Below are 24488 nucleotides of genomic sequence, written 5' to 3'. Positions count from 1 at the left end.
GAGGGGTGGGCAGACCTGCTGCTCAAAAGCCTGCAGGTGCTGCCACAGCAGGGCTTGCAGGAGCTCAAGGCCACTAATTAAGACTTCCTAGGACCACTGGTCTGATCACAAAGCAAATTGCTGCTGTTTTGCAGAGGAAAGGGGTAAATGCTTCCGCCTACGGCACTACTTGGAGCTGGGCTACAGGTGCAGCCCATAATTCACCCGCAGAGCACACACGCTGGTTCTGAGGAGCTGCAGCAAAGTGTAGCATGACATTTATTGAAGGTATTGATTCACACATTATTAGGAACACATGACCACTTTAGGAAAGGTATCAGAAATACAAATATATTAAGTAATGTCAGACGTAAACCACCATCTGGTCCACTTTTGTACATGTTAAATGTATTCTTTTTCTAGATCTGTCCATAGTATGGTTAGTAGCCCTCTTTCTCTTGGCAGAGTATTCTGTACAGACTGACCTGGCCCAGCACTGCCATTCAAGAATAGAAATCGGTGAAGTTTAGGAAAAAAAAAAAAAAAAAAAAAAAAAAAAAAAGACGTAAACCTCCTATCCTAAAGCTCTGTTTGAGTCTGGCAAGCTTAGCTGGAAGCTCATCTTATCCTTATGGCCAAAAGTAAAATACAATGGAAGCATCCTTCGAGAAGAGAAAATTTACAGCTTTTATTAGGTGTTACAGATAACCAGAGTATGCTTTAATAGTCACTGTATGGACCAAAAGAGATATACAATTAATGTGAACATACTATATTACTGAACTAGTATTACCACAAAAATTAAAAATACTTCACCAGACCAAAAGACTGCTTTGATCTGGCAGTTCTCAAGAGAGTTTTTCAATTGTTTACAAACATTCTTGTTATATATTCTGCAGTTCTAGAGCTGAGGCACTACAGCACAGGCATCAAAAATCTCAACCAAATTCCTAGTTTTTATATATCCTATGACTAAAACTTTTAAAAAAGGATTTCCATGCGACTTCAATCTCAAATCTCTTAAGCCTCTTAAATTTGTCTTAAATTGCTGGATATCAAAAAACACTAACATACTTGCTCCTGAGGATAATTAGCCCCCAAATTATTTTTAAAGTATACCTGAAATGCATTGATAATTTACAAACACGTTTCAGGGTTAAATGATTGATAAGTACACAAGTCTTTGGTAAATAATAACTACTCTGTTCTTTACTCAGTTAAAAAACATAATTAATTTTTAAATCTAGATTAACTGATTTGTTTAATAATTATTTCTATAACGAATAAGGCTCACATGGCACAATGCTGGGTGGGATGAATGGCTGTATGTAGCAAAACCTGAATGATGTTTTCAGGCTACAAATCCTGTTAATACTAGATTCCTGCTCTGGCTCATTTTGGTTTTGTGCTGTTCAGCCAGCCCCAGGAATCTAGATCTGAATGAGAGCTTTCTAATGAATTACATTTCCAACATTTAAAGGTGTCAGCAATCTAGAAAATACTGTCTGTTGCAAAGATACATTCTACAGTAGGTACTGGATTGCATGCTAAAAACTACAACAAACCAATTAGTTTAAGTTTGAAATAATACATTACAACTGCAGTATTTCCTAAAAATGTCTGCTTTACCACTTACGCAGTGTAACAGAAAAACTATGCATGCGAGTGCGAGCTGAGGATGAGTGCTTGCTCCCAAAGGAAACCTAAAGGCACAGGATACAGGTAATGTGAATGAAAACCTGGAAACAAACATTGGCTTCCATTTTATTATGAGAATCCAATTAGGAAGTGAATGCCTAAACTGATATTTTACTGTTTGCATACTAGATGCCTTCACTTTGGCTAAAAGATACATCATGTCCTTTAAGAAAAATAGCAGCATTAAATAGATCTTGTCATTTCAGAGGAGAAATTAAAATATGTTTGCTTTAGGTTTGGCTTACAGAGTTTTGGGGTTTATTTTAAACAGGTTCAAGAACTGATCAGACTATTTTTGATAACTGTTACAGTTTTACTGTTCTACTAGATTTTTTAATTATCTGCTTTGTTAAAGGATAAATTACATTTGAGACAATAAATAATATAGTTTACAATAAATAATTTTAAAGTCAAAGTATTGTACTTACAAAATAATGTAATACTGTAATAGAATCTCCAAGAACAATTCCATTTTATATATTCTGCAGCAAAAATAACATTTCTAGTAGGAAGGAATTACTTATAAACCTAGTAAGATCTACACATTCACGTGTGTGTGTAAACAACTTAACAAGGTTCATTATGTTCCCAGGAAAGCTATGCTTTTACAGTAGGTTTTCAGCTAAATTTTATTATAATATGATGGTAGGAAATATTTAACAGTGCTTATGTTTAGCTCCACCACAAATTAAAAAAAAGAAATTGAGTGCTATTATTTACAAACAGCAATTTTCCTTTTACTTCACAAGTGACTGTATCTGTGTGTGAACAAAATGTTAGGGCGAGGCATTCCAGATGAACTGCAGCTAAGTTTGGATGAAGATGATTTCAGGATGAACAGTGAAGGTCTTGGCAATAAATACCTAGAAAGGATATGAAAAACACAGCAATGTTTACAGACAAAGCAACATTCAAGAGCAAAAGAATTCATTGTTAATGTGCCAGACTTTATAATAGTTGTATGCAGGAAACTCAGTACAGTAAATGCTATTTATGAAACACAGAGGGCAATAGGCACAAGCTAACTCAGAAAAGGAATCTAAAACTGTTTTATGAGGATCAAACATCTTTCTAGTCCTTTATGTTTCAAGCCATGAAATAAATAAACAATGGAATCCTATGTAAACAAGAGAATCCTGTTTAATTTAAACTCGGCAAAAACTGCAAATGAAATTAACCAGCTCATAAAAAGTTGGATTGTAAAAAAAAAACCTGATTAGAGACCAAAAGCAATTTTCAGCTTTGGTTTCCAGCTCTAATGGTCTAAGAAAAGATGTTATCATCACTACTGTAGTACAGGAAGAAATGATCCTACAACCTAGTAATTCACATCGGTGACTATTTACCTTTTAAATTCAGGCAACTTTTATTTCATCTAATAATACAAACAATAGTTTATCATATGCCTAATATTAATTCCTAAATATTTTCATGCTATAATTACCTAATAGTTAATTGTTGAAGTCAATTAAGTGTGCAAAAATAACATCCATACCAAATCAGAATTTCACAATGAATTATGTCAATGTTAGGATGGATTAACACAACACATTGTACAAATTATTGCTTAAAATTGTTGTGCAGTTCTAGTGAATCATATTGATACATGACAAACAAGTTAAAAGACTGGTCAGACTGATCTCATGGATAGAAACAGTGGCACAGGTCAAGGGGAGACAATCTATACAAGAAAGTGTACACATGTGCTTTGTTTAAGCTTGAGAAAATCTTTATCACCAATATATTTTTTAAACAATTTGTGAAAAAATAAAGTCTGACTTGGAATGGGTTGGTGGTGAGCTTGACAGTTGACTGTGTCACCAGACCAAGTCCTACTTTTGCTTGATGATACAGTAAATAACTCTAATACTTCCCAGAGAATATGCCATGTAATAGATAAGGGCATTTAGAAAACTGTAGGGACCTAGTGGTAGACTTTTTTTTTATTTTGTAACACAGGTTAACTTATTACTTTTTACACAGTTTGATTTTAGCTAATTTTTTTAAGAGACTTTGGTATAGTTTTTGAGCAGTCCTAATGTTTTATTTATTTAGTGGATTTGCAGTTAAGAGATAGAACTGAAAAAGAAAATTGAGAAGTTATTAAAAACTCTGTGGCAGTTTTCATTATCTTTTTATCTCTCCCTGTACAAATAAATTTTCCCAGCTAAAGAGGTATCTATTTGTAAACTGTGAAAGCTTTAGTTTCACAAACATTTGTTTCCTAAACAAAAACAAAATAAAAAATTGGTTTGTGCTCAGAAAAAACAAAGCTCTTCAAATTAGATTTTATAAAGTCTTGAAAAAATTGACTTCTCATACATTTATTAAATTACATTCTGATACCTTCTTGCTCCACACAATTTTATGGAGAGTCAGGAAAACTATTACTAGTAGTGGAGATTCATTAAAAACAGAAACCTAAGTGGAAAGTGAAATAGTGTTGTGGTTCTCCCATTTCTAGAAAAGTAGTTCCTTACCCTTACAATTGTGGGCAGTAACAGGCAAGAGCATTTATTTCCATACGTGTCTTTCATTTCACAGATTCAGAATATCATGGTTAACTGGCATATTGCTATATCCATGTATAGATGAAACATTTATGGAGACTAATATAAAAACTGTAATTTTGATCAGTCAGAGTTGTCCTGACACTCCATTCCTGATATTTAGGGTACAGAGGGCCTAGATTCCTCTGGCCTATGAAATTTATGAATAACTTCCAGTCAGCATCCAAAGGAATACAGCCACTGGAGACGAGAAAGTTCTCTTGGACCATCCCTTTCATTGCATTCCAAATGCAAGCCTGTTAGCTAAGTACATTAGAGTAATCTGATCAGTTTGAATAGTTTGTGGTTGGTCAGGATGTAAAATTTTCTGCAGTATTAACAGTAAAGGCAATAAAAACTTCAAGGTTTTCTAGTCTTAGCTAATCCAAATGACTTTACCATACTCCTGCTATAGCTCAGTAGATGTTAATATTGAATACGATTGGTTTGTGGCTAACATATTTCTACTTTTGCTGGGATCAAACAAATTCAGTTTCTGCTTGGCTTTAAATTATGTTAGAGTGTCTTAAGATCCACATGTCAATAACACATGGGTCCAGTGTATCAAATAACTAATCTGAGATATATCAAGTCAGCAATTAAATCATAAAATAAGTTTAACAGATAATATATCAAAAATTTGTTTTTCACATAATACTTAACTCACAAAGCCCTTCTATGTAATAATATATGTAAGATATTTTATATAAAGAAAGCATTTGTAACTTTATATACACAGTAATTAAAATGGAATAGAATTTGGATCCTAAGTAATTTAAAACTGACATTTAATTCTCCATCTATGACTGTTGAATTGCATGTTGTTGACTGCCACAGATGGAGCATTCTCAGTAATCCCTATACTGATAATATTATCACCCCTATTGTATCCAGTTGGGGAACTAAACCAGCCAATGGAGAATCAGGTAAGTGCCAAATAATTCTTTTACTATATGATGCTGTTTTGCAAGGTTTGAAAATATATTTATGCTCTGTAAGATGGAATAATAAAACTTTCATTCTATAGGTTTTGGAAATCAACTTTGCAAAACTGTGCAATACAGTAAATCAGATGGCACTTACCTGACCCTTGGCTGGAGCTGTGCCCCTATAGCATCCCACTGCGCATGTGAAGCCAGAAGTATCTGACATGTTAGGATACCTCTAGGAATGCAAATCTGGAAACAGAGACTTTGAGGGATCTGGGAAGGGGAAGAAAGGAAATTTTCAGTTCACTTTATGGAAAGCCTTTGCTGCAGCTATTTAGGCAGTAGGCAATCAAGAGTTTAATAAGGGTACTTTCACACAAGATGTGTATGTCAAGTTTTCTTTTGGTAGCACTTCATGACTGGGGTAGTGAATTAGAATGATTGAAAGTCATGAGCAAGGGAAATGTTGGGGAGTTTGCTGGGTTTTTTTCTTAAATACAGAGTGAACCAGACTTAAAAGTTTAGTGGTAGCAATATGGACTGAAACCTGTTCCAGTACTATCTTTTATACTTAGAATTTAGAAGGAAAATATTCAAATTTATACCTTGTATCGTCCCAGTGGTGGCTCATCCCAGTCGGGGATCCTCTTGAATCTGATGAATGTTTGTAAACTACCAGCAGGCAGTGTTTACAAAGCTGTACTATTCGTTGGCAACACTGGAGTTGCTCAGGAGTCACCACCTCTGAGCCTTTACTGAATATGGTTTCCCAAGAGCTCCTATTATGGAAAAAGAAACAAATTCATGTTCTCTGTCACAAATTGCAATCTAAGAGCTTTACTGCTTTATATCAGATTTAACAACCGAGGAACAAGAGAAAAAGCATGACCTTGCCTGTGTACAGGAAAGGTCTATACCATTTAACACAAATACTGGCAAATGCTGAGTCCAAAACACAAATTAAGAAGTTAATCTTTATATGGGAAATTCCACTGCCATTTTTCACTTGGTTTGTTCTCTAAAGTGTTTACAGAGCCATTACTTAGGTTTAGCATGTAAAGATTTACTGTCACAAAATTGGGTATTTGTCTTACAACAGGAATAACAAAAAACACTCACTCTTTTTAACAGGCTACTGCCTGAACGAAATTATGATATTAAAGGAATTAACAAATGTAATAAATTATTTCTAAATGTCCACATGGCATAATAATACCTTTATTTTAAGTACATGATACCAAGAAACAAATATGAAATTAATTTACAGGAGATTAGTACATGCTCTGCTTCCTTATCCAAAAAATCATATGACAAGAGTCTCTCAGTTTAGTTATTCAAATGCTACTTATTATTTCCTCTGGTCACATGGGGTTGGTTATCTACAATTAAGTGCAACTTGAAAAGTACATCTATAGAAAAATTTCTTATGTTCTCTTAAGATGCCATTTTTCTTTGCAAAAAAAAGTCACCAAACCCTAGCATACCAATATAAACCAGGTGTGTTTTAGCACAGAAGACTACAATAAATAGTTCTTTGCATACACTTCAACATTCTTGTCTGACCAAATTATAGATCATTCCATCTGTTTTAAAAGGCAACATGGTGCTTGTGAAGACTTTTCTTGGTCAAAATTATTATCCAGCAGCACAGATGGTTTGTAAGCTTGAGGTTTTTTGTTTGTGTATGAAAGAAGCACTTCACAGAGTGAGGAAAATTTCCTGCATCTGGCTTCAACATAGCATCCAGGATGATTTAGCCTTGCCCACAGAGAGCAGCAGTAGATTTCACAATGCCAGTGTATAAAGTTCATCCTTAAAACAAGATCAAAGAACCAGCAAGCTCACTCCTGCCTAGTGAGATTTTTTTAATTGGGCTGCATTTCACTGTGAGGGTGGTGAGACACTGGCACAGGTTGCCCAGGGACATTGTGGATGCCCCAACCCCAACAGTGTTCAAAGCCAGGCTGGATAAGGCCTTGAGCAACCTGGTCTGGTGGGAGGTGTCCGTGTCCATGGCTGGGGGATTGAGACTAGCTGATCTTTAAGGTCCATTCCAACCCCTTAACACTGTATGAGTTCATGATTCTATGATTAGGATGGAATTAAGACCATTAATGACTAAAAGATGAGCTGTATGTGCAGCCAACTGATTGGTCAGCCTGGCTCCTTTGTCTAGATGGTATGTTCCAGCTGAAAACATTCAGTCCTACAGAATTTTCATTACAAACATAATTTTCAATGATGCAAGCATTTCTCCTTAATTATTATTCATAGTTGTTTAAGAAGTATTGTTTGTATACATCGAAAGTGTTTAATTTCACAAACTTAATAATCACAGAATCTTTTAGGTTGGAAATGACCTCTTAAGATCATTGAGTCATACTACTACTTTTCCTTAATATATTTTTCTCAATTGTTTTCTGTCTGGGAACTGTCCACATGTACTTTTATATGAAAATTAATCTATTGTCTTTAGTCTTTCCTCATGCAGTCATGTGATGGTTGGCAGAAAGTAGCAAGATGAAGTTCTAAGTATTACATTCATTCAACAGATTCACATTGCTACACATAATTATATTATAAGTCAATCCATAAAACTCAGAAATCCTGTAGAAGAAACTTTCCTGATAAATTCCTTAGGTTCTGGGCTTTGAAGTCTGTGATAACTTTTCAACAGTTTAGAGGCATTTTTTCAGTGACAAAAATATATGGCCTGCTGCAACCACGGCTGACTATGACCTAGTGCTATACAGTTACCCTAATAACAAAAGCTGAGTTTTGGAAACATACACATGAATTTTAATGAGCTGTCATATAAATGTGCCTGTGCAACCTCCTCTGTGTATTAGACAGATTCAGTTTATTCTCCATTATACTGCAATCAACAGGGATCAAGAGTTCTGTTTCCTAAGTTTAATTGGTTATGCTGTAAATTTAGCTTCCATACATTAGTAAGAAATCACAGACTCCTCACCAGATACAAAAAAGAGCATTATACTTGATTGTGCAATACAGTCAATTATGTGTTACTCTTTTTATAAGCATCCAAAGTCAACTGGTTCTACTAGTTTTCTCCTATTAGTTTTAATTGTTTATTATACAGTAAAACAAATGTAGCATTATGAAACCCTCTGCATCACCTTTTTTTCACAGAGATTTTCTTTGTTCTTTCTTTTCACTAAAATAGCACATACCTAGCAGAGTTCTAACCAGCAAGAGGAAACCTTAAGGTCATCAGCTCCACTCTTCTCCCAAGATATGTATCTTATGAACAGTGAACATACTACACTCCTTAATAAATTTTCATATAGTAATGTTGTTTCTGAATCAGCACATTAATACCCCTTTCCCAACATGTTTCTCCAAATTCTACACATGTACTAAGTTTATTCCAATCTCTTCCTTAAAATGGCACAATGAACTCATAGGGAAGAGTGATGAGAAGCTGGCTTCTCTGCAACAGAGGTGCTGTCATGAGTTCCCAGTCGTGTTATATGGCAAAAAGGATGCTTGCAACTGAATAACCAACATATGGGCAAGGTGAAAACAGCCCTTTTGTTTTCTTCCATGAATTCTGTATTAAGTATATAACATGCAGAGTGATTGCTACACATACTGGATATTCATATATTACTTTTACAGTGTTTTTAGAATCTTTTACATAACAACTCCTCTTACAAGGAACTGAATCTTTGTCAAAGAATAGCTCCACTTATAATATTTTATGACAACAAAAGAATTGAGCTTATACTCAAGACTTCACACACCTCTGCTAGCATGAAGAAAAGAAAAAACTGTAAAGATTCCTAACAGCTTGCAAAACAACAACCCTTCAGCAATGAGAAGATGACGGGAAAAGACCTGTTGATCTTTTGGACCCCTCAGATACCTCTAATTATTATTATCCATTTTGTAGGGAAACAATTAACAAGGGTATTGTGTGAGTTCTTTACATATGACAAATGACTATATGTGAACAACCTATTGACTTGATTCCTTTGTACATACAATATCCAGCAGCACAATAATTGTTGTAGTTCATTTTCAATACATCTCTCAGAACACCTTATGTAAGCTAATGAAACCCCCTCCCATTCTTTATACATTTTATATACTAATAGAGAAAATGTCCTTTTTTGGTATGCAATATATTTCATATTTAAAAATTTGTATTCTTATTTCATGAATAAATTGGTGTGTGGGAGGAATTGTTTTATACCCCTGATATGATCCCCCAAATCTATATTTGTACCAATGCCTTCGATTTCAGGAATGTGGATTCTGAAATGCAGGTTATTGAACTTACTTATATGTCCAGATCTTTTCCTCCCCATAACAAACTTGTATTTGCTACCCAAACCAAAAACACCTGCTTACCTCTGGGTGGACATTTCATATTCCACATATACTTAACTTTCTACCAGTATGGGAAACAGTGAATGTAATCAGGAACAAACATTTGAACTGTTTATTTGTAAATCACAGAGGTGACATTGCATTTGGCGTGAGACGTCAGCTGCACTTATGACTGAACTCTTCCCTTCTGAGTCTGGAGCACAAATAGATAGGACAATGATTTCTGTTGATGGCAAATCCACACTTGACACAGTGGCCTTAAAATCATGCACCATCCAGTAAATGAGTTAAGGCTCAAATATTTTGAACATTTTTTTTCCTTATTTTTTTTCCTTAGATTATTTTATTTATAAATACATTACTAAATGTTTGATTCCCTTTCTAAAATGGTTGGCCTTTATTGCTAGATTTAATTCTACTATATATCTTAAGCTGCTTTTAAAACAAGTTCAATGTATTGCAGCATTCTAGTGAATGAAAATGAGCAACAAAGTATGCCAGCATTGATTGTAATTGTGAAGTTACGAAGAAGACTAAGAAAAGAAAAATCAGCTTACCCTGAATTACAGAAACAGTTCCATAGGCCTTGACCATGGCTCCAAAGTAAGCGATTAAATACACGGTTAAAAAGACGGTAGAGATGTAAATTTTCAATGTCTGGGGCTTTCCAGACATGCTGTAGAACTGCACGGACACTTGTCCTAACGATATCCAAAACCTAGGAAAGAGCATTCCAAGTAAATCAAAGACATGCTGCAAAACCAAAACCCAGCTGATGGTGGATGCCCTTGCACACACACAGACAGGTATACCTACACATATGACTGCATACCTATACATTCCTACAGATGTCTATGGTTCATTTCTGTGCATTCATCAGCTAACTTTTATTATATATTCTTTCTGTCAAGAACATTTTGTAAAGTCAAATAAAAAGATTTTCTTTTATTACAGAAAAGTTCATTTCTATTTTTTGAGTTCAATACTAGCTCATTCAAATGACTGAAAGAGTAAAAAGAAACAAAACGGACACAATTACAGACTAGAAGCAACTTAACTAACAACCCAAATATTGTATATCTCCTTTTCCCACCCCCTTGTAAAATACCAACTATTTTACAAGGAACTAAAATGTCCTGAAAAACTACAAACTGCCTTGGTTTGATGTGTGTTGAAGCTCAGCGTTACCCAGGGTCAAACCATATTAGTGTACCTGGCAGGAGACAGTGTAGTGAAATCAGTAGGTAAGAAAATTATCAGCAAGACGTCTAAAATTGGAACATTTACAGACACACCATGGATTTATTACATACAGACTACATTTAAATGCAAGAGCATAAAGGCTGAGCTGCATTCAATATAGTGCTAGACAGATGCACATCCAACTCATGTGCATCCTCATGGATACACCTGTGCACATCCCACTGAACTGGGGCATGGAAGGAAGGTGGGACTCATCATGCCTGCTTTTAAATATCTGGGCATTCTCTTAAGTCAGTCCTCTCTGTTCCCTTCATAATCACTGGAGAGAATCAGGCTCCAGAGTGTCTTGGATTCTGTCTATTTAGATACTACCAATAAGTCTGGGAATAGTTTTGCGACCAAAGTAGTATTTAGGCCCCATATTGGCCCTCTAAATAGAAAATCTGTAAAATCTGTCCTACAAAAAAACCTACGGTGTATGTAACCTATTAACAAAAAAGTCAGTTAAATCAATTAAATTTCCTTTGAAGGAAACACCCTCTCTGCCTCTTCTGCATAACAGCATCTTCCAAAAACCAATCAGACTCAAGTGGGTGGTAAACAGATGAAGGTACTTGCTGATTTGGTGTAAGATTTTCTAAATTAGAAGGTACAATTCTTCCCCTGGAAACTTTCAGGTATGTATGACAAACTGATTCACATGGTGAATCCTGGCTCTCAAAAGGTGGAAGACATTTAGTAGAACAGTAAAGAATGGAAGCACGGTGTGGAATTGCAATTTTTAGGTGCTGCATAACAAACTGATGTTTATAAATAGTCTGGCAGTGAAGGAAATAATGCTTAAATAAACAAAATGCTTGCAATAGCACAAGGAAGCTGTGTAGTATTCCTAATGGGCAGAAAATCTATAGATATCTAATAATGAGAGCCTTAATGAAATACATTTTTCCATATTATTTAAAATGTTATTTAATATGTTATTTCCACGTTATTTCCATCTTTTCGAAGACCTGGGATTAGTCTGCATGCACAGGTTTTGCACTAATTCCCTGCACATAATAACCCAAAGTAAATACAATACTGTCCTCTCTGTTGGGAATCTTTATGAATGCAGGTGTCTAACACACTAAAACCCACACCCATGGCCTCCTCCTCCCAAAGAGTGAGATAGAAAGAGTAAGATATTAAAACCTAAGGATGCTGATCTCTTTTAGCAGGAGCTAAACCCAGGTTTTGGACTGCCCCATGCCTGTAGAACAGGCCCAGACTTTCAGACACTTCCTTAGCAGCATTACCCTTTTGTCTTCATGCTTTGCAAGCACTTTTTCAAATGTCTCACTGTCCAAGGCTTTCCCACACACATGGCTAGTATCTGTGGTCATACACATCCATCTGAACCACCTCAGTCCCTCAATCACGTAAGGATCAGCCACACATTTCTCTGCAATGTTACACTGACTAATAGTCTCTCCCGGTGTGAAAAAGAACAGTTCCACCCTGTATAGACTCACTCGTCTGAAAGACATAAGCTAAGAACAACAATGCCAGTGTAGAGCTTTTTCTTTTACTGTAGTACCTGGAGTTGAAGAAAACTAAGAACTAAACATTTTAGAGCAAGCCACAGGCTGCCAGGTACTCTGGAAAAAACTTCTTTCCTGCTGTTTTTACTGTGATGATATTGCCAATATGCCAGAGCAGGAAATGTGCCAGTTAATTGTCCTTAATTTGCAAACATGGCAAAAAAAAATCATCCATTTAAGAAAAGAGACAAGGCATTGCACAAGTGCTGGAACTTCATGAAACCTAAATCTTCATTTTTCTAAGTTAATTTCCCTAGCTTGCCTTCATCTTTCTGTTTAATTTACATCATTTACTTTAACAAAACAAATTATCTAAGTGTAACAGAACAAGATGTTATGAAAGGGCATATTCAAAACACTCTGGTAACCATCAAAACTCTTTTAAAGAAATTATGTAAAGTGATGCAACATGAAGGAGTCCTAACTCCTCCCATACAAAAACCTCTTTTTCTTGAAAGTCTTCGAGGTTAAATTTCTTTTTAACATGAATTTATTTAATTGCTTTACTCTCAGCTTGCTTCTGAATGCCTCCTGTACTCATGCTGTAATGACAGAATATTACACACTAAGAATCTGAGTCTAAGTTTAATTTTTCTACATCATGTTGAATAATTGTTAAGCAAATACAGCTGTCAGGGATGAACACAGTGAAATCTAGTACATTGCCCAGGTATTTTCTTCTTGTCTGTTAGAATTTCCCAGTAAGTGAGTGAAGGGGACTGAGACTCTGTTTTGTATTTCACAAAGTTGCGAAAGGTACCTTTGAGACAGATTCCTTACTTGCATAAATATTCTCCACCTTGCTCACTTCTCCTTCACCCACCTCATTGGAATATAAAACATACTTCTTTCAAATCAACAAAAGACATTTGGCAGTCTTCAGCTGCAATGTCATTGTCAAAGTTAATCCGTTTTTATAAACTACCCTTCTAAGAATAACTATCTGATTGCTTGAAGGGATTGAGGTTAAAAGCAGTTTAAAAAAAGGCAAATCATTTCCAGTGCAAGCAAAGATGAAGGGCTCACCAGTGCTTCAGGAATTATAAGTCTCTTAAAGTCATAAAAGATGTCCTCACAAGAAGAGCAAAAAGTCCACACTTCTGATTGTGCAGTTTTTGCAAGTAACAACCTGGCACATCAATCCTTATCATCCTGACTTTGTACATGTGCCCTTGGTTTAACATGACTGCCAGTCAAATAAAGGGCAGAACCACCCTCTATTGGAGGCTTTCTGAAATAATGCTTCGAGGAGAAAATTCTTTGCTTGGTAGGCCCATTTTTTATTCAACATGATCTGTTCTAATACTGTGGGTTAAATACCCGAACATCCAAGTGCAGTATCACTACTTCTAATGGAGTTTTAATATGCCTGGTCTGAAACTGCTGACTGGTGTAGCCCTTACCAATCAAATCTGCTGAGTGAATACACTTCACAGAATGTTTGCTAAAACTTAGGTATTTAAACACTAGTCATTTATTTGTTTGCTTTTCTTTCAGCAGACTAATTTTTTGAGAAATTGACTTTTAAATTACAATCCAGAACAATCATGCTTCTCCAAACATAGAGCAACATAATTTCCTACAATAGAATTAATGCATATATATGTTAGTATCAATAGCCAGTATTTTGGCATCTCAAGTCACTTCGAGATACTGCTAAACACCAGGAGAAACACTGCTATGCATCTGCTTTCGATGACCTTACAAAAATGAAATATGTCACTTACTTTTCGTTGCTTTGCTGAATCCAGTTTTACCAACCAATAGGATGACACTTTTGTTTTATGATACTTCCAATTATCCATAATCTGTAGTCATTGTAAAACACAAGATAAAAAATACACATGAAAACAACTGAAAGCTGGTCTTTCATTCATGAGCACTCCTAATGCTTAAAGATGTGAGCATCTTAAAGACCGCCGTGAGAAGTTTTCTCTAAAATAGCTAAATATTTGCAAATGTATGTGGGGCAACATTTGCAAAGATCTATGTGATGCTTCAGTTCAATCCTACCCTCTTTTCTACCTGATTCTGACAATCATACACTACAAAGCAGTTAGAGAGTTGTCTTGACTGACTCAGCCCTGATTTCTTGAGAGTAGCAAGTTCAATAATGCCTAACTGCTGATCTATTTAAATAGTGAGGGGTTTTGCTGCATAAGGGACATTAGACATACCTGGAAATCATCCTTTCTATAAATAATCATATATGAACTGCAACACTCTCCTTTCACAAAATCTAAGTGCTACCAAAATAGCTCAAGCTGTGAACATACATTTTTATTCTCATTTTGTTATTTTATCATTCTATTCTACTCCAGACCTTCAACAAGTTCTGGCTCACCAGCAACCAATATACCAGGACTCATTTTCCTCCGTATGAATTATTTCCCATCAGGAACTGGCTGTGGCCGGACGAATTTTAAGAGTTCTGCCATAGGAAGGTGCATGTCCCACCAGGCTGGCGCCGTGTGAGGAAGCACCGCCAGATGGAGCACTCGCAGCCCCTCGCACAGAACTGCTCACGGGCACCAGAGACAACATTCAATGAAGCATTTTAGTGCTGCTTCTGAGATGTCCAGTCTGCTGGCTGTGAATGCTACCTTCCAGCATCACCCAAATCAACCATCATTACAGCAGAAATCCTTTCCACTCCAGTGTAACTGCAGAGATTACTAGAGACATAATCAACATTCTGAAAGCTCACAGAGCTCAGGACATTTCTGGCCAGATAATAAATCAGATAAATTTTAACACACCATGGACTGTGCTCACTACATCAGAACACAGGTGTTAATTTGAATCCTTTCATTTTTCTTCTAAACTGGTAAGAGAACTTCTGTCTTCATTTTCTTCTTTTCCATCCTGTTAGCTTCTTTGCATTAAATACTTACAAGGTATTCAGATACCATGTAATTTCTTCTTACATATATTAAGTATTGGGGTTTAATTGACCTTTAGTTGGGCATTGTTTCACATGTCTTTAATACCAAACTACAAGGCTCAGGACAATGCTGGATGTGAGAAAGGCTAACTTGGTAGACTACAGGAGCCAAAAAGCATGTGACTGGTGTTCTTTATGACCCTCAAAGCTCCATTCTGCCTGCAGCATATCAGTCTGAGTTCTGTAGTATGCCTGCTTGTGAGCAAGTTAAACAGGTCAGGATCTGTTTTAACAATATCAGATGAAATATGAATTGTAACATTCTTCTCAGCTTACTTGAAAGTTTGAACTTCCTCTACAATGAAAAACTGAATTTTCCTAACCCTCCTGCGTATTTCTCATATATTTTATAAGGACATAGGAATGTTTTCAGTGCTGCTCTTTTAAGGTCAGAAAGTATGCAAAGCTCCAAGCTTTCAAAATCTTTTGAGTTATCCTGAGTTCTGGAAGTTTTAGAGCCACAGGAGCTAATGAATCATAGATCAAGCTTTTTACTTTCCTTCATTTCAGTAGCCTAAACAGTGTCTAGACTGTTCTTCTTTCTTATTTATAGATACTTACATCTTCTATAATTAATTCAGATTCTTCATTTGTTTTTCCTGGGAACTTGATTCTCAAGTCATTGATAAGGAGAAGAGTCTCTTTTGTCAAAGCAATTTCTTGCTCTTTTGTTTTCTGTTGCAGCAAAGACTCACTCTAAAAGCCAACACGAAGCAGAGGAAAACATTTCAAGTGTGCCATTAAATCACTTTACAAAGATGTTTGCTTGACAAAAAAAATTCTAAGTAGAGTGACATAAAATATATTATTAAAGTGCATAGACATATTATCTAATACAGAACTAATATATATCACTTACGTTAATGCATCACCATTACTTAGTGTTGCCAAGAAATCCAAGAAAAACAGTTTAAATGTAAGTTTGTTTGAAATAGAATAAACAAACACATATTCCATATTTATGGTGCCCACAATTTAAAGAATAAATTTGAAACTGAGATCTCAGACTTTGACTTTAAACTCAACATAATGAAAAATATTATTAGTCATAAAAAAGCATCCTTTCAGTTACTCACTTCAACAATTTAACATAAACTGGCAACATATCACAGGGCCAAGATTTCAGGAAGCATTAAAAAGGACACTTTCCTTCTACTTTAGTCATTAAGGGGTCTGACAGTGTCTTCAGTTGTCCAGAGTTTTGTTTAAAATATCAGCGCTTTTTACACCAACACTAATCTGAACCCCTACAGTGCTTGCCGAAGAGCATCCCTGGAGGGTTTAGGGGGTCTTCCTTAAAACATGACACACTAGTTAGAAGTATTTCTGATCCTCTTTCTTTACTTTCACATACTTCTGTATTTTCACATTTGCAAGACCAAGTCAGCTTAATTTTAACGTTTTTCAAGAGTGAAATCCAAAATTTTTAGGCACTTCTAACCTTTGTATCTTGTAACAACTACAATACTTAAGGATATTTTTATTTAAGTGAGTGATAAATATTTTCAAGCACAAAAAAATACTTTGCTATTTGATACATGTTAATGTGGCTGAAATAATAAGATAGCAAATATTTTCAAACCCACTTTTGTTTATAATTCCTATAAGAATATGTCTGTAATTCCCAACTGTAAGTGATTTAAATTCTGTTTCCCTAGCTTTAAAACATTTGGATCTCAGCAGACTCCAAAAATGGCAGTGTACTGCTCTTTTCTTGCCCAAAGGATAGCTAAACTAACACTTTATCATGCACAAATGATTTCTTCTTAGTAAGTCACAGTTTATCAATTTTAATGTTATTCTAGCAGTAATATATATTACATTATTCTTAGTTGCAAAAATAATTATGAACAGAGTTCCATTCAGAATACAGTGCTAAATTATGAGTAGTTCTTATCCATTCTGTAAGTAATTTTATTCACATCATTTTTAGGAAGCATGACCTAAGCTCTATCACCCAATGTAATTGTTCTGCACATCAAGATCATTTCTGTGGTGGAGCTTTCTCAATGAAAAAGAGAGTATGCTTTCTTACTAATGTTAATTTAAGCCAGTAGCCCATTTTTAATGTCAGATGGTAAGAGACTGCTTTTAATCTTTCAGTAATTTGTATTTGATATAAAGTTAATGTGAATAGAAAAATCTATACTAGCATTGTCTCATTAAACTCTCATAGTACATCGTGATGATAAAAGGGTACTTTTTAAACTTGAGATAGCTAATGCGATAAAAAATACCTTTAACACGTTGTTGTGAAGACACAATCTTAATGTCTTTCCAATTCTATTAGCTGACTTTAAAGATGGAAAACCATGTTAAGGAGTATTTCACAAGATGTCAGCACACAATTTTAAAAGGATCCTTTTTCATCATTTAGACAAAGCCTCACAGGCAAAACAGACAATGAGCGTTCTACCGGATAAAAATGATGATTAGAGATAGCAAATACTATGAAGCAAGTTAATTAGCATTACAAAAGGATTTCTCACAACCAAAGCTCACCACAATACAGAGAGGATGCAAATATGGGTTAAAAGTACAATTTGTTTTGCCCCATCTCCACACAAATTATTTGGGTGATGAAATATATAGGTCAGGCATCAAAGCATGAATGGAAACACTCTGGCACCAGCACGCAGTGCAATCCTGAATGAGGCTGGGGATTGATCCCTGCAAACACTGCCTAGGGATAAGTACATATGGGGTCCATCATAGAAACACAAAAGAAGAAATGCCTGGTCTATGAAGGAGATACCAAAGAGGAAGACAATGTGCTAACAAAATGAAAAAATGTACATGGTTCAGAAGTACATTGTGAAAGTACAACTAATCACACAAATTCTAAACAATTAAAAGGGTTTAATCTGGTCTAGTAATTACTTGGGCTAGTTGCTTGCCTGTCTCAAGGAGAGAGTTCAAATGAAAGACACTTTATCTTCATTTAAAAAAAAAAGAAAATGGCTTCTGAGTCAGTTACTGCAGTGGCAAACTCTGAAGACCACAAGCACTGTATAAATTTTCAGCTGTTCACTTTGGAAGTAGAGCTCTACTGAAGCAATATAGCACAAGCAAAATAGTGCAATATAGGTTGAAAATTAATCTCACCTTCTTCTACAACGGACAGCCATACAAAGACTTACTAATGTTTTATTCTGGCACAATGCATTTACCCTTGGATTATACATTGGGTTTGAAATCTGGATGTATTTTTGTCACTGTAAAGATTTTGAAGGTAGGTACAACAGCCTTATTTCAGAACCAGCAGCCCCCAAATAAACCACAGGAAATTTTTAAGAGAGGTAGTGACCCTTTGTATCTTCAAAAGCCTATTTAGGAGTGAAGGTTTCCCCTTCACAAAAATTCTTAAGATTTCCATTTCCACAAAATGTCACATCTGTTCTGCTGCACCAGGAACACTGAAACATGACAGCTGGCACTCACCCCATGTCACATACAGGTCTAGAGATATTATACGCTCAAGTGTCTGTCAAAATAATCTTGACTACAGTACCTCAAGTTTTCCGATGTTGCAAAAATTACTAATGTATTTATTGAGTTTTAGAGAAAAATGGAACACATTTTGCATGCAACTGCTGTGTTAACTCACCCCTGAAGAGTTCATAGTTCCCAAGGTGGGTGTCTGAGAGACTCTGGCTGAAGATGGGCTACGACTTAAAGAGTGAGACCTGTTCACTGAGGATGTTCGCTGCATTTGGAGAGATGCTTTGGCTGAAACAGGGCGCTGCTCAGCTCCCTGGGACTGCATAGTGAGTATTGATATGGAACGAGGGCAGCTCACAGAACGCCTTATTGGACCTGTGGATGATGTGGGGGACGAATATGATGGAGACTTTACATTTTTATTTGAAGGTTTGCAGTTCATTCTACCTGCAGACAAATTAAATGAATGATGTTATTACTTACTATTCTCTTAACACCCATTTTTTAGTCTTTGTAACTAACAACACATATGATCAATGTGTGCACATATGCTGTATGTTGACTAACAACTATATATGTAGAGGTCAGTCGTGTCAGATCCCCTAAGAATACAGAATTTACATACTTATAGGAATATTTATTTCTTCCTCATATTCACCTTTATTCACACAGACTCCAATCCACTATAACATGCATGAGATTTATGAAAGGGCATGTGCTCTTTAGGTCAAAAAGTATGTGGCTTCTGTGTGCAGTTTCCTGACTACAATTCAGTTTTCAGCTAAGTAAATGCTGCTATGAAAAATAACATTTTAGAAGTAGCGCTACACGTGTGATTACATTATCAAATTCTTTGAGACAATACACCACTGAAACAAAAAATAACATTGTATCTATTAATTTAGAAAACATTTTAAAGAAACTGAAACAAGTAAACCAGTGCTTAACCCTGAGATACAAAGGTTGATAAATTCTGAAAGACTGAAGAATTTCATATGATTCATCGTCAGTGCCAGACTTGGAAAAGCGATCACTTCATTTACCTGATCGTTCCAAAGATTTGTATTTATTTTCTTCAAGATCATATGACACTTTTTTCTCTTTTTTTTCATTGTGATCTTCCTTTTCAGTTTCTTCTCCCGAATCTGACACACTGCTCCCACTATCACAGCTACTGTCACTGCTGTGGTTCTTAGGTTTCCTTAAGGAAGGTGCACTTTCTGGCATTGAACACAAGGGCTAAAGAAAAAAAAAAGCAAAAACACCCAAGAAATTGAATTGAATCCCAAAGAAACAGCCAGCTATCACACTAGATCCTTGATTCAGGCAGGTTCAGGCAGGATTTGCACAGCTATAAAGCCTCCCAAATTATATTGGAAGTTTGTCCTAAATTTTAGAATAATTGCTTAAATATTTCATTAAATTCACTCCACAGTAAGTCTAATCTTTCTCACATGAAGAGCAGCATAATATAGTAAGGGTGGGGGGGGGACGGGGGGAGTTGTTTTTTGTATGAATCACACTCCCAAAATACTGAATTATGGCTTGAAATCATAAATCAATTGATATAGAATACCATTTACAATTAGTTCAGGTTACTCATTGATATTTGCAATAACTGAAGCTACAGCTTAACAATGATCAACATGAAGTGGAAAAATACATCAGGGAACTTTGGCTGTTTTACTTGTAAAAAGAAAGTGATTAATCCTGCAGAGAGCAGAAACCAAAGAATACAGCAAGCTGTGCTGGGGGTTCTTGGTGCCTCATATGCACATGGGATTCAGTGTCATTAGCTAATTAATCCTGTGCTATTACCAAGGATACTGCAAGACAAAAACCAAAAAGGTGGAGACAGAGAAACTGATCCAAGAAGAGAAACTACAAATGAAAATTTTTCATCTTCCATCTACCATCAGTCAGACACAAAAAATGCAGTATCTTCCATTACATCTGTTCTCCTAAGTAGGCTTATGTGGTCACCTTTTTTTCCTACACACTTTGTTTCCAGTAACTCTCAGCTATAAGAAGCTATGCTGATGGCCTCATCTGCCTAATGGATTGCAATTAAAGCTCAGATTTAAAAAAAAAAAATTAATATTATCATTTCTGAACATACTTTAAGTCAAAGTGAAATAGAAGAACTCTCAGGAAGAATTTAAATTTTCCTAATGTCTTATCATAACGTAATACAGCTAGATTTACTATGAGGGTAACAGGAAAAAGCCCCAAAACCTCCTGTTGCCACAAGACACACTTCGTAACTAAATAGATGCTACCTGAAGTTCTGCTCCAGACAAGGAAGGGAAGGGATTTCTGCCACTAACTAGAAGTATGTTTGTGCAATCCCAAGCTGTTAGACCACATAAGGAGAAGTTAGAGGAGAATATTGCATTGAGGAGAGCCCTGATCATTGCTGTTACACAAAGAATATGTTGATACATATCTGCCTGCCAAAGGGATAAAAGTAAGGTGCCTCAACACATACCACTTTCTTAAAAATAGCTGTCCTAATCATGAAAGGCTGTGTGTGATGGAGACATATTGATCAGACATTCCTGAGGAGTTACACAAGCTGTAACAAATATTTTCAATCACAACCCACAGGGGCTTTAAGTAGATCTTATTCCACTTATTGTACACATGTTCCTCACACATCCTACAGTAAACAATATCAATTAAAGAAGAAGAATAAAAAGAAAGATCAAAGAAATTACAAAAAGCAATAATGACAAATAATAGCTAGATCTGGGTAAAACTGATGTCTTAAAGTAAGAGCTATCTGATTGCTTAGCAAGTCTAGTCACCATGACTTCCCCTTATGCTAACCGAATTTTTCTGTGATTAAACTCATCTGATCTTATACCAAAAGAACTAAAATTAAAATTAATTTCTCATTTTCTCTACCATATCTGTTATTTTAGTTCTGTAGTCCTGCACACACGGGTAACCCTGACAGTGTGTAGGTGTCAGGAGCCCTCTAGAGGCTACAAATAAACCGGACATTTCCAGAACGCGTTTCTCCATCTACACAAAACTCAGTGATATTTTAAGTGCAGGAAAAAATGCCTTCATTCTGTGCAATTCTTGATTTCTTTTTTTCCTACACTGAATTCCTGATCATGTTCAAATAAAAATAAGGCTGAGATTCCTAGCAAATATGGAATAGTTGTTACATGCAAAGCTTATTTATACACACACAGCCCTGTACCTCTCCTATGTATAGATATGTATGTGCAAATGTGTATGTTTATACATGTTTCTATGTATGGAGGAGGATGAGGAGAAAAACGTCTCTCTCTCCTAACTATTCCAGTTGTTTTCTGAGTCCTGACTGGCTTTTTTTTCCAAGGAAGAGTGCAACCCAAGGCAGTGCATCTGACCTCCTAAGAGTAGCTTCTGCCAGCAGGGCAGCCACTGAATTTTAAGAGGGGACAGATTTCATGATCTTCTCAAAAAACCTCTCATGTTGGGTTACATGACATGAAAAATACTAGTCATGTGGTTAATTTTTTTTCTTTTAGATCCTGCATATGTTACTACTTTAGTATGCAAATAGTTCTGTATTTGTAGCATTTTATGGTTACAAGATGGGGTTTACAGCTGGATTATTCTCCTACCTGACAGACTGACAGGCAGTCAGTAGTAAGTTCTACTGCCTGCCTCACTCACTGGATTTCTATATAGATATTAATTAAATTAATTAAATCCATATTATTGGTCATATCCACCTTAATCCTTACAGGAAAGAGGTGATGCTCTTTTGGTAAAAGATACAAGGACCACCTGCATGGGCACCTGTATTTCAATGGGAGCACACTGGACATTATGCAACCAGGAAAATCTCTGGTTACATGGCTTCACTGTAGGCAAGGTTTAAATGATTGAGAAATACATCAGGACCATAAAAAAGAGCAGGAATAGGAATCCTGCATAGCATGAAGTGTGCACAGTGCAAGGAAAAGAAATAGTCTCCCTAGATAAGCTAGTTTCACTGTTTTCTGGTTTGATTTCATCAATTTTAGGGGGGAAAAAATAGGAAATTTTGGTCATAAGCAATTTTTTCTTTCTGCTGTAAGTGCAGACAACATTGTACCATTAAGGAAGCTGTAAGCTACACAACCCATTTGCCTGCTACAAAAGAAGACCACGGCATATAGTCTCATTCATTAATTAATCAAAATTCCTCTTAAAACTAATTGAGAGAGGTTTCTAAACTTGGGCTTAGTACCCTATTAATGTTTAATTAAATGTTACAGCCTCCAGCCTGGGAATGCCTTCTGAGCAAGGAGTGTATAGGTAGAATAGATCAAGTCAGTGTGCATACAGGCAACGAGATAGATGCTCTCTGAGGGTTGCTGGGAAAAGACAGGCTTCTGGAAAAAGGGAAAAATGTGACTGAGATGTTAAACTTGAATTAACTGACCCCATTTTAAAGAACTGAAAACAAAACTTCAAGGAAAAGAATCTCTGTAAGAATGTGGACTAAGTGTACCGCTAGGGTGGACTGGGTTTTTTTTCTTGTTTAAATGAATCCACCACTGTTAAAGCACAAGCTCACAAAATCCCCATATTTGTAATGAGGTCCCTGCAAATCTATCTTAATACCAGATTTGGCATGTAGATCCTCTTTCCAGAATGCACGCCTGTAATAAGATGTAGCTCTTTGGATTCTTGCACATATCTAAAGTATCTCTTCAAGCTCAGAACAATTGTCAGCATTCATTTCGTACAGAAATCCACAGATTTGTACACCACGTCATCAGAAACATGAAATGCGTAAAAAAATTTACATGCATCCATAAACAAATCCATCAGGGCTCAGAACATAGATGCAGGCTCTCCTAAGCAGACTTGACCTAAAATGTTTACAGGATATAAAATACATACTTACTCTCGCCAAGCCCAAACTATTTATCTTTACTGGCTTAGAGATATGCAGTTTATTTAAGGCAAAGACTCACACAAACTATGCACACAAACAGAAAGCATTAAGCTAAAAATAATATACATTCACATTAAAAGCAGATTTTGGATACAAAACGGGTTTCAAGATATACTGTACAACCCTCTTAGAAAGGGAGTAAGCTACAGATATATCAAAATTATAATTAATTCTTTGACCTTCCATAGTGCCTTTTATCCCATGATCTCAAAAATCCTAATTTTGGCACTAATCAATTAAAGATGAAAGCACTCTGTTGAGATCCACTATTGATATAAAAACCCTTTCACACACTGAAATCAATCAATCTCTCATATAACAGTTGTTGCCATGCATGGCAATTCTTCAAAATGGTTTCGAGAGGGAAAGAAGGATCTCATATCTCCTTAAAAATTTAATGGGATTTAGTTGGACAAATGGTAGTGATGCTTCTACTCATACTTAAAAAAAAAAAAGTTAATGGCAGTCTGAGGAAGAAAACTTCCAGCAGGATCAGCTAACTAAATTCCCCACTTAAAATTCTCAGAATACCTGTCTACAGAGTGAAATAAAAAATTGGTATCTAAAAGTCAAATACCTTAGGTCCTCGCTGCCTGGTGCATTTTCCCATTAGCTTTTCATCATCTATTTCACACTGCTCCAGAAGATCCAAAATGTCCTCCTCCTAGAAATTGGAATTTCATTACTATTAATTCAAAGCAGGACATGCCCCGTCCTTCCAAAATTCAAGCAGAAAGTGGTAGAAATTTGAAATTACTCTGATTACTAATTCCTGAAATAAGACTATGAATTCCTCCACAGGAGGAAATAAAAATATTTCTTCTCATGCATGCATCTCTCCTTGCAAGCAACATCAAATTGAGA

At 35.8% G+C, this 24488-nt stretch overlaps 1 protein-coding gene across 7 annotated transcripts in view; it reads right to left on the bottom strand.

Annotated features, from left to right (window-relative positions):
* Positions 1–280: 280 nt before the first annotated feature.
* TTLL7 (tubulin tyrosine ligase like 7) overlaps positions 281–24488 on the bottom strand; it is a 65600-nt gene continuing 41392 nt past the window's right edge. For 5 of the 7 annotated variants that reach the window (XM_082287298.1, XM_082287303.1, XM_082287299.1 and 2 more), the window contains 8 exons: positions 24202–24288; positions 19723–19918; positions 18846–19126; positions 15800–15934; positions 14022–14102; positions 10069–10229; positions 5761–5934; positions 284–2540 (listed from right to left, as the gene is read on the bottom strand). In XM_082287298.1, coding sequence (XP_082143424.1) covers positions 2420–2540; positions 5761–5934; positions 10069–10229; positions 14022–14102; positions 15800–15934; positions 18846–19126; positions 19723–19918; positions 24202–24288 — 1236 coding nt within the window. In that variant the 3' untranslated portion in view covers positions 284–2419. Of the gene's footprint in view, positions 2541–5309; positions 5429–5760; positions 5935–10068; positions 10230–14021; positions 14103–15799; positions 15935–18845; positions 19127–19722; positions 19919–24201; positions 24289–24488 lie in introns of all 7 variants that reach the window. The other 2 variants (XR_014226660.1, XM_082287302.1) reach the window with 2 other exon arrangements.

This window comes from Coloeus monedula, assembly GCF_965178545.1.
Source record: "Coloeus monedula genome assembly, chromosome: 9".
Lineage (NCBI taxonomy): Eukaryota > Metazoa > Chordata > Aves > Passeriformes > Corvidae > Coloeus > Coloeus monedula.
Note: the sequence above shows the minus strand (reverse complement) of the source record. Positions and strands in the feature narration are given on the sequence as shown.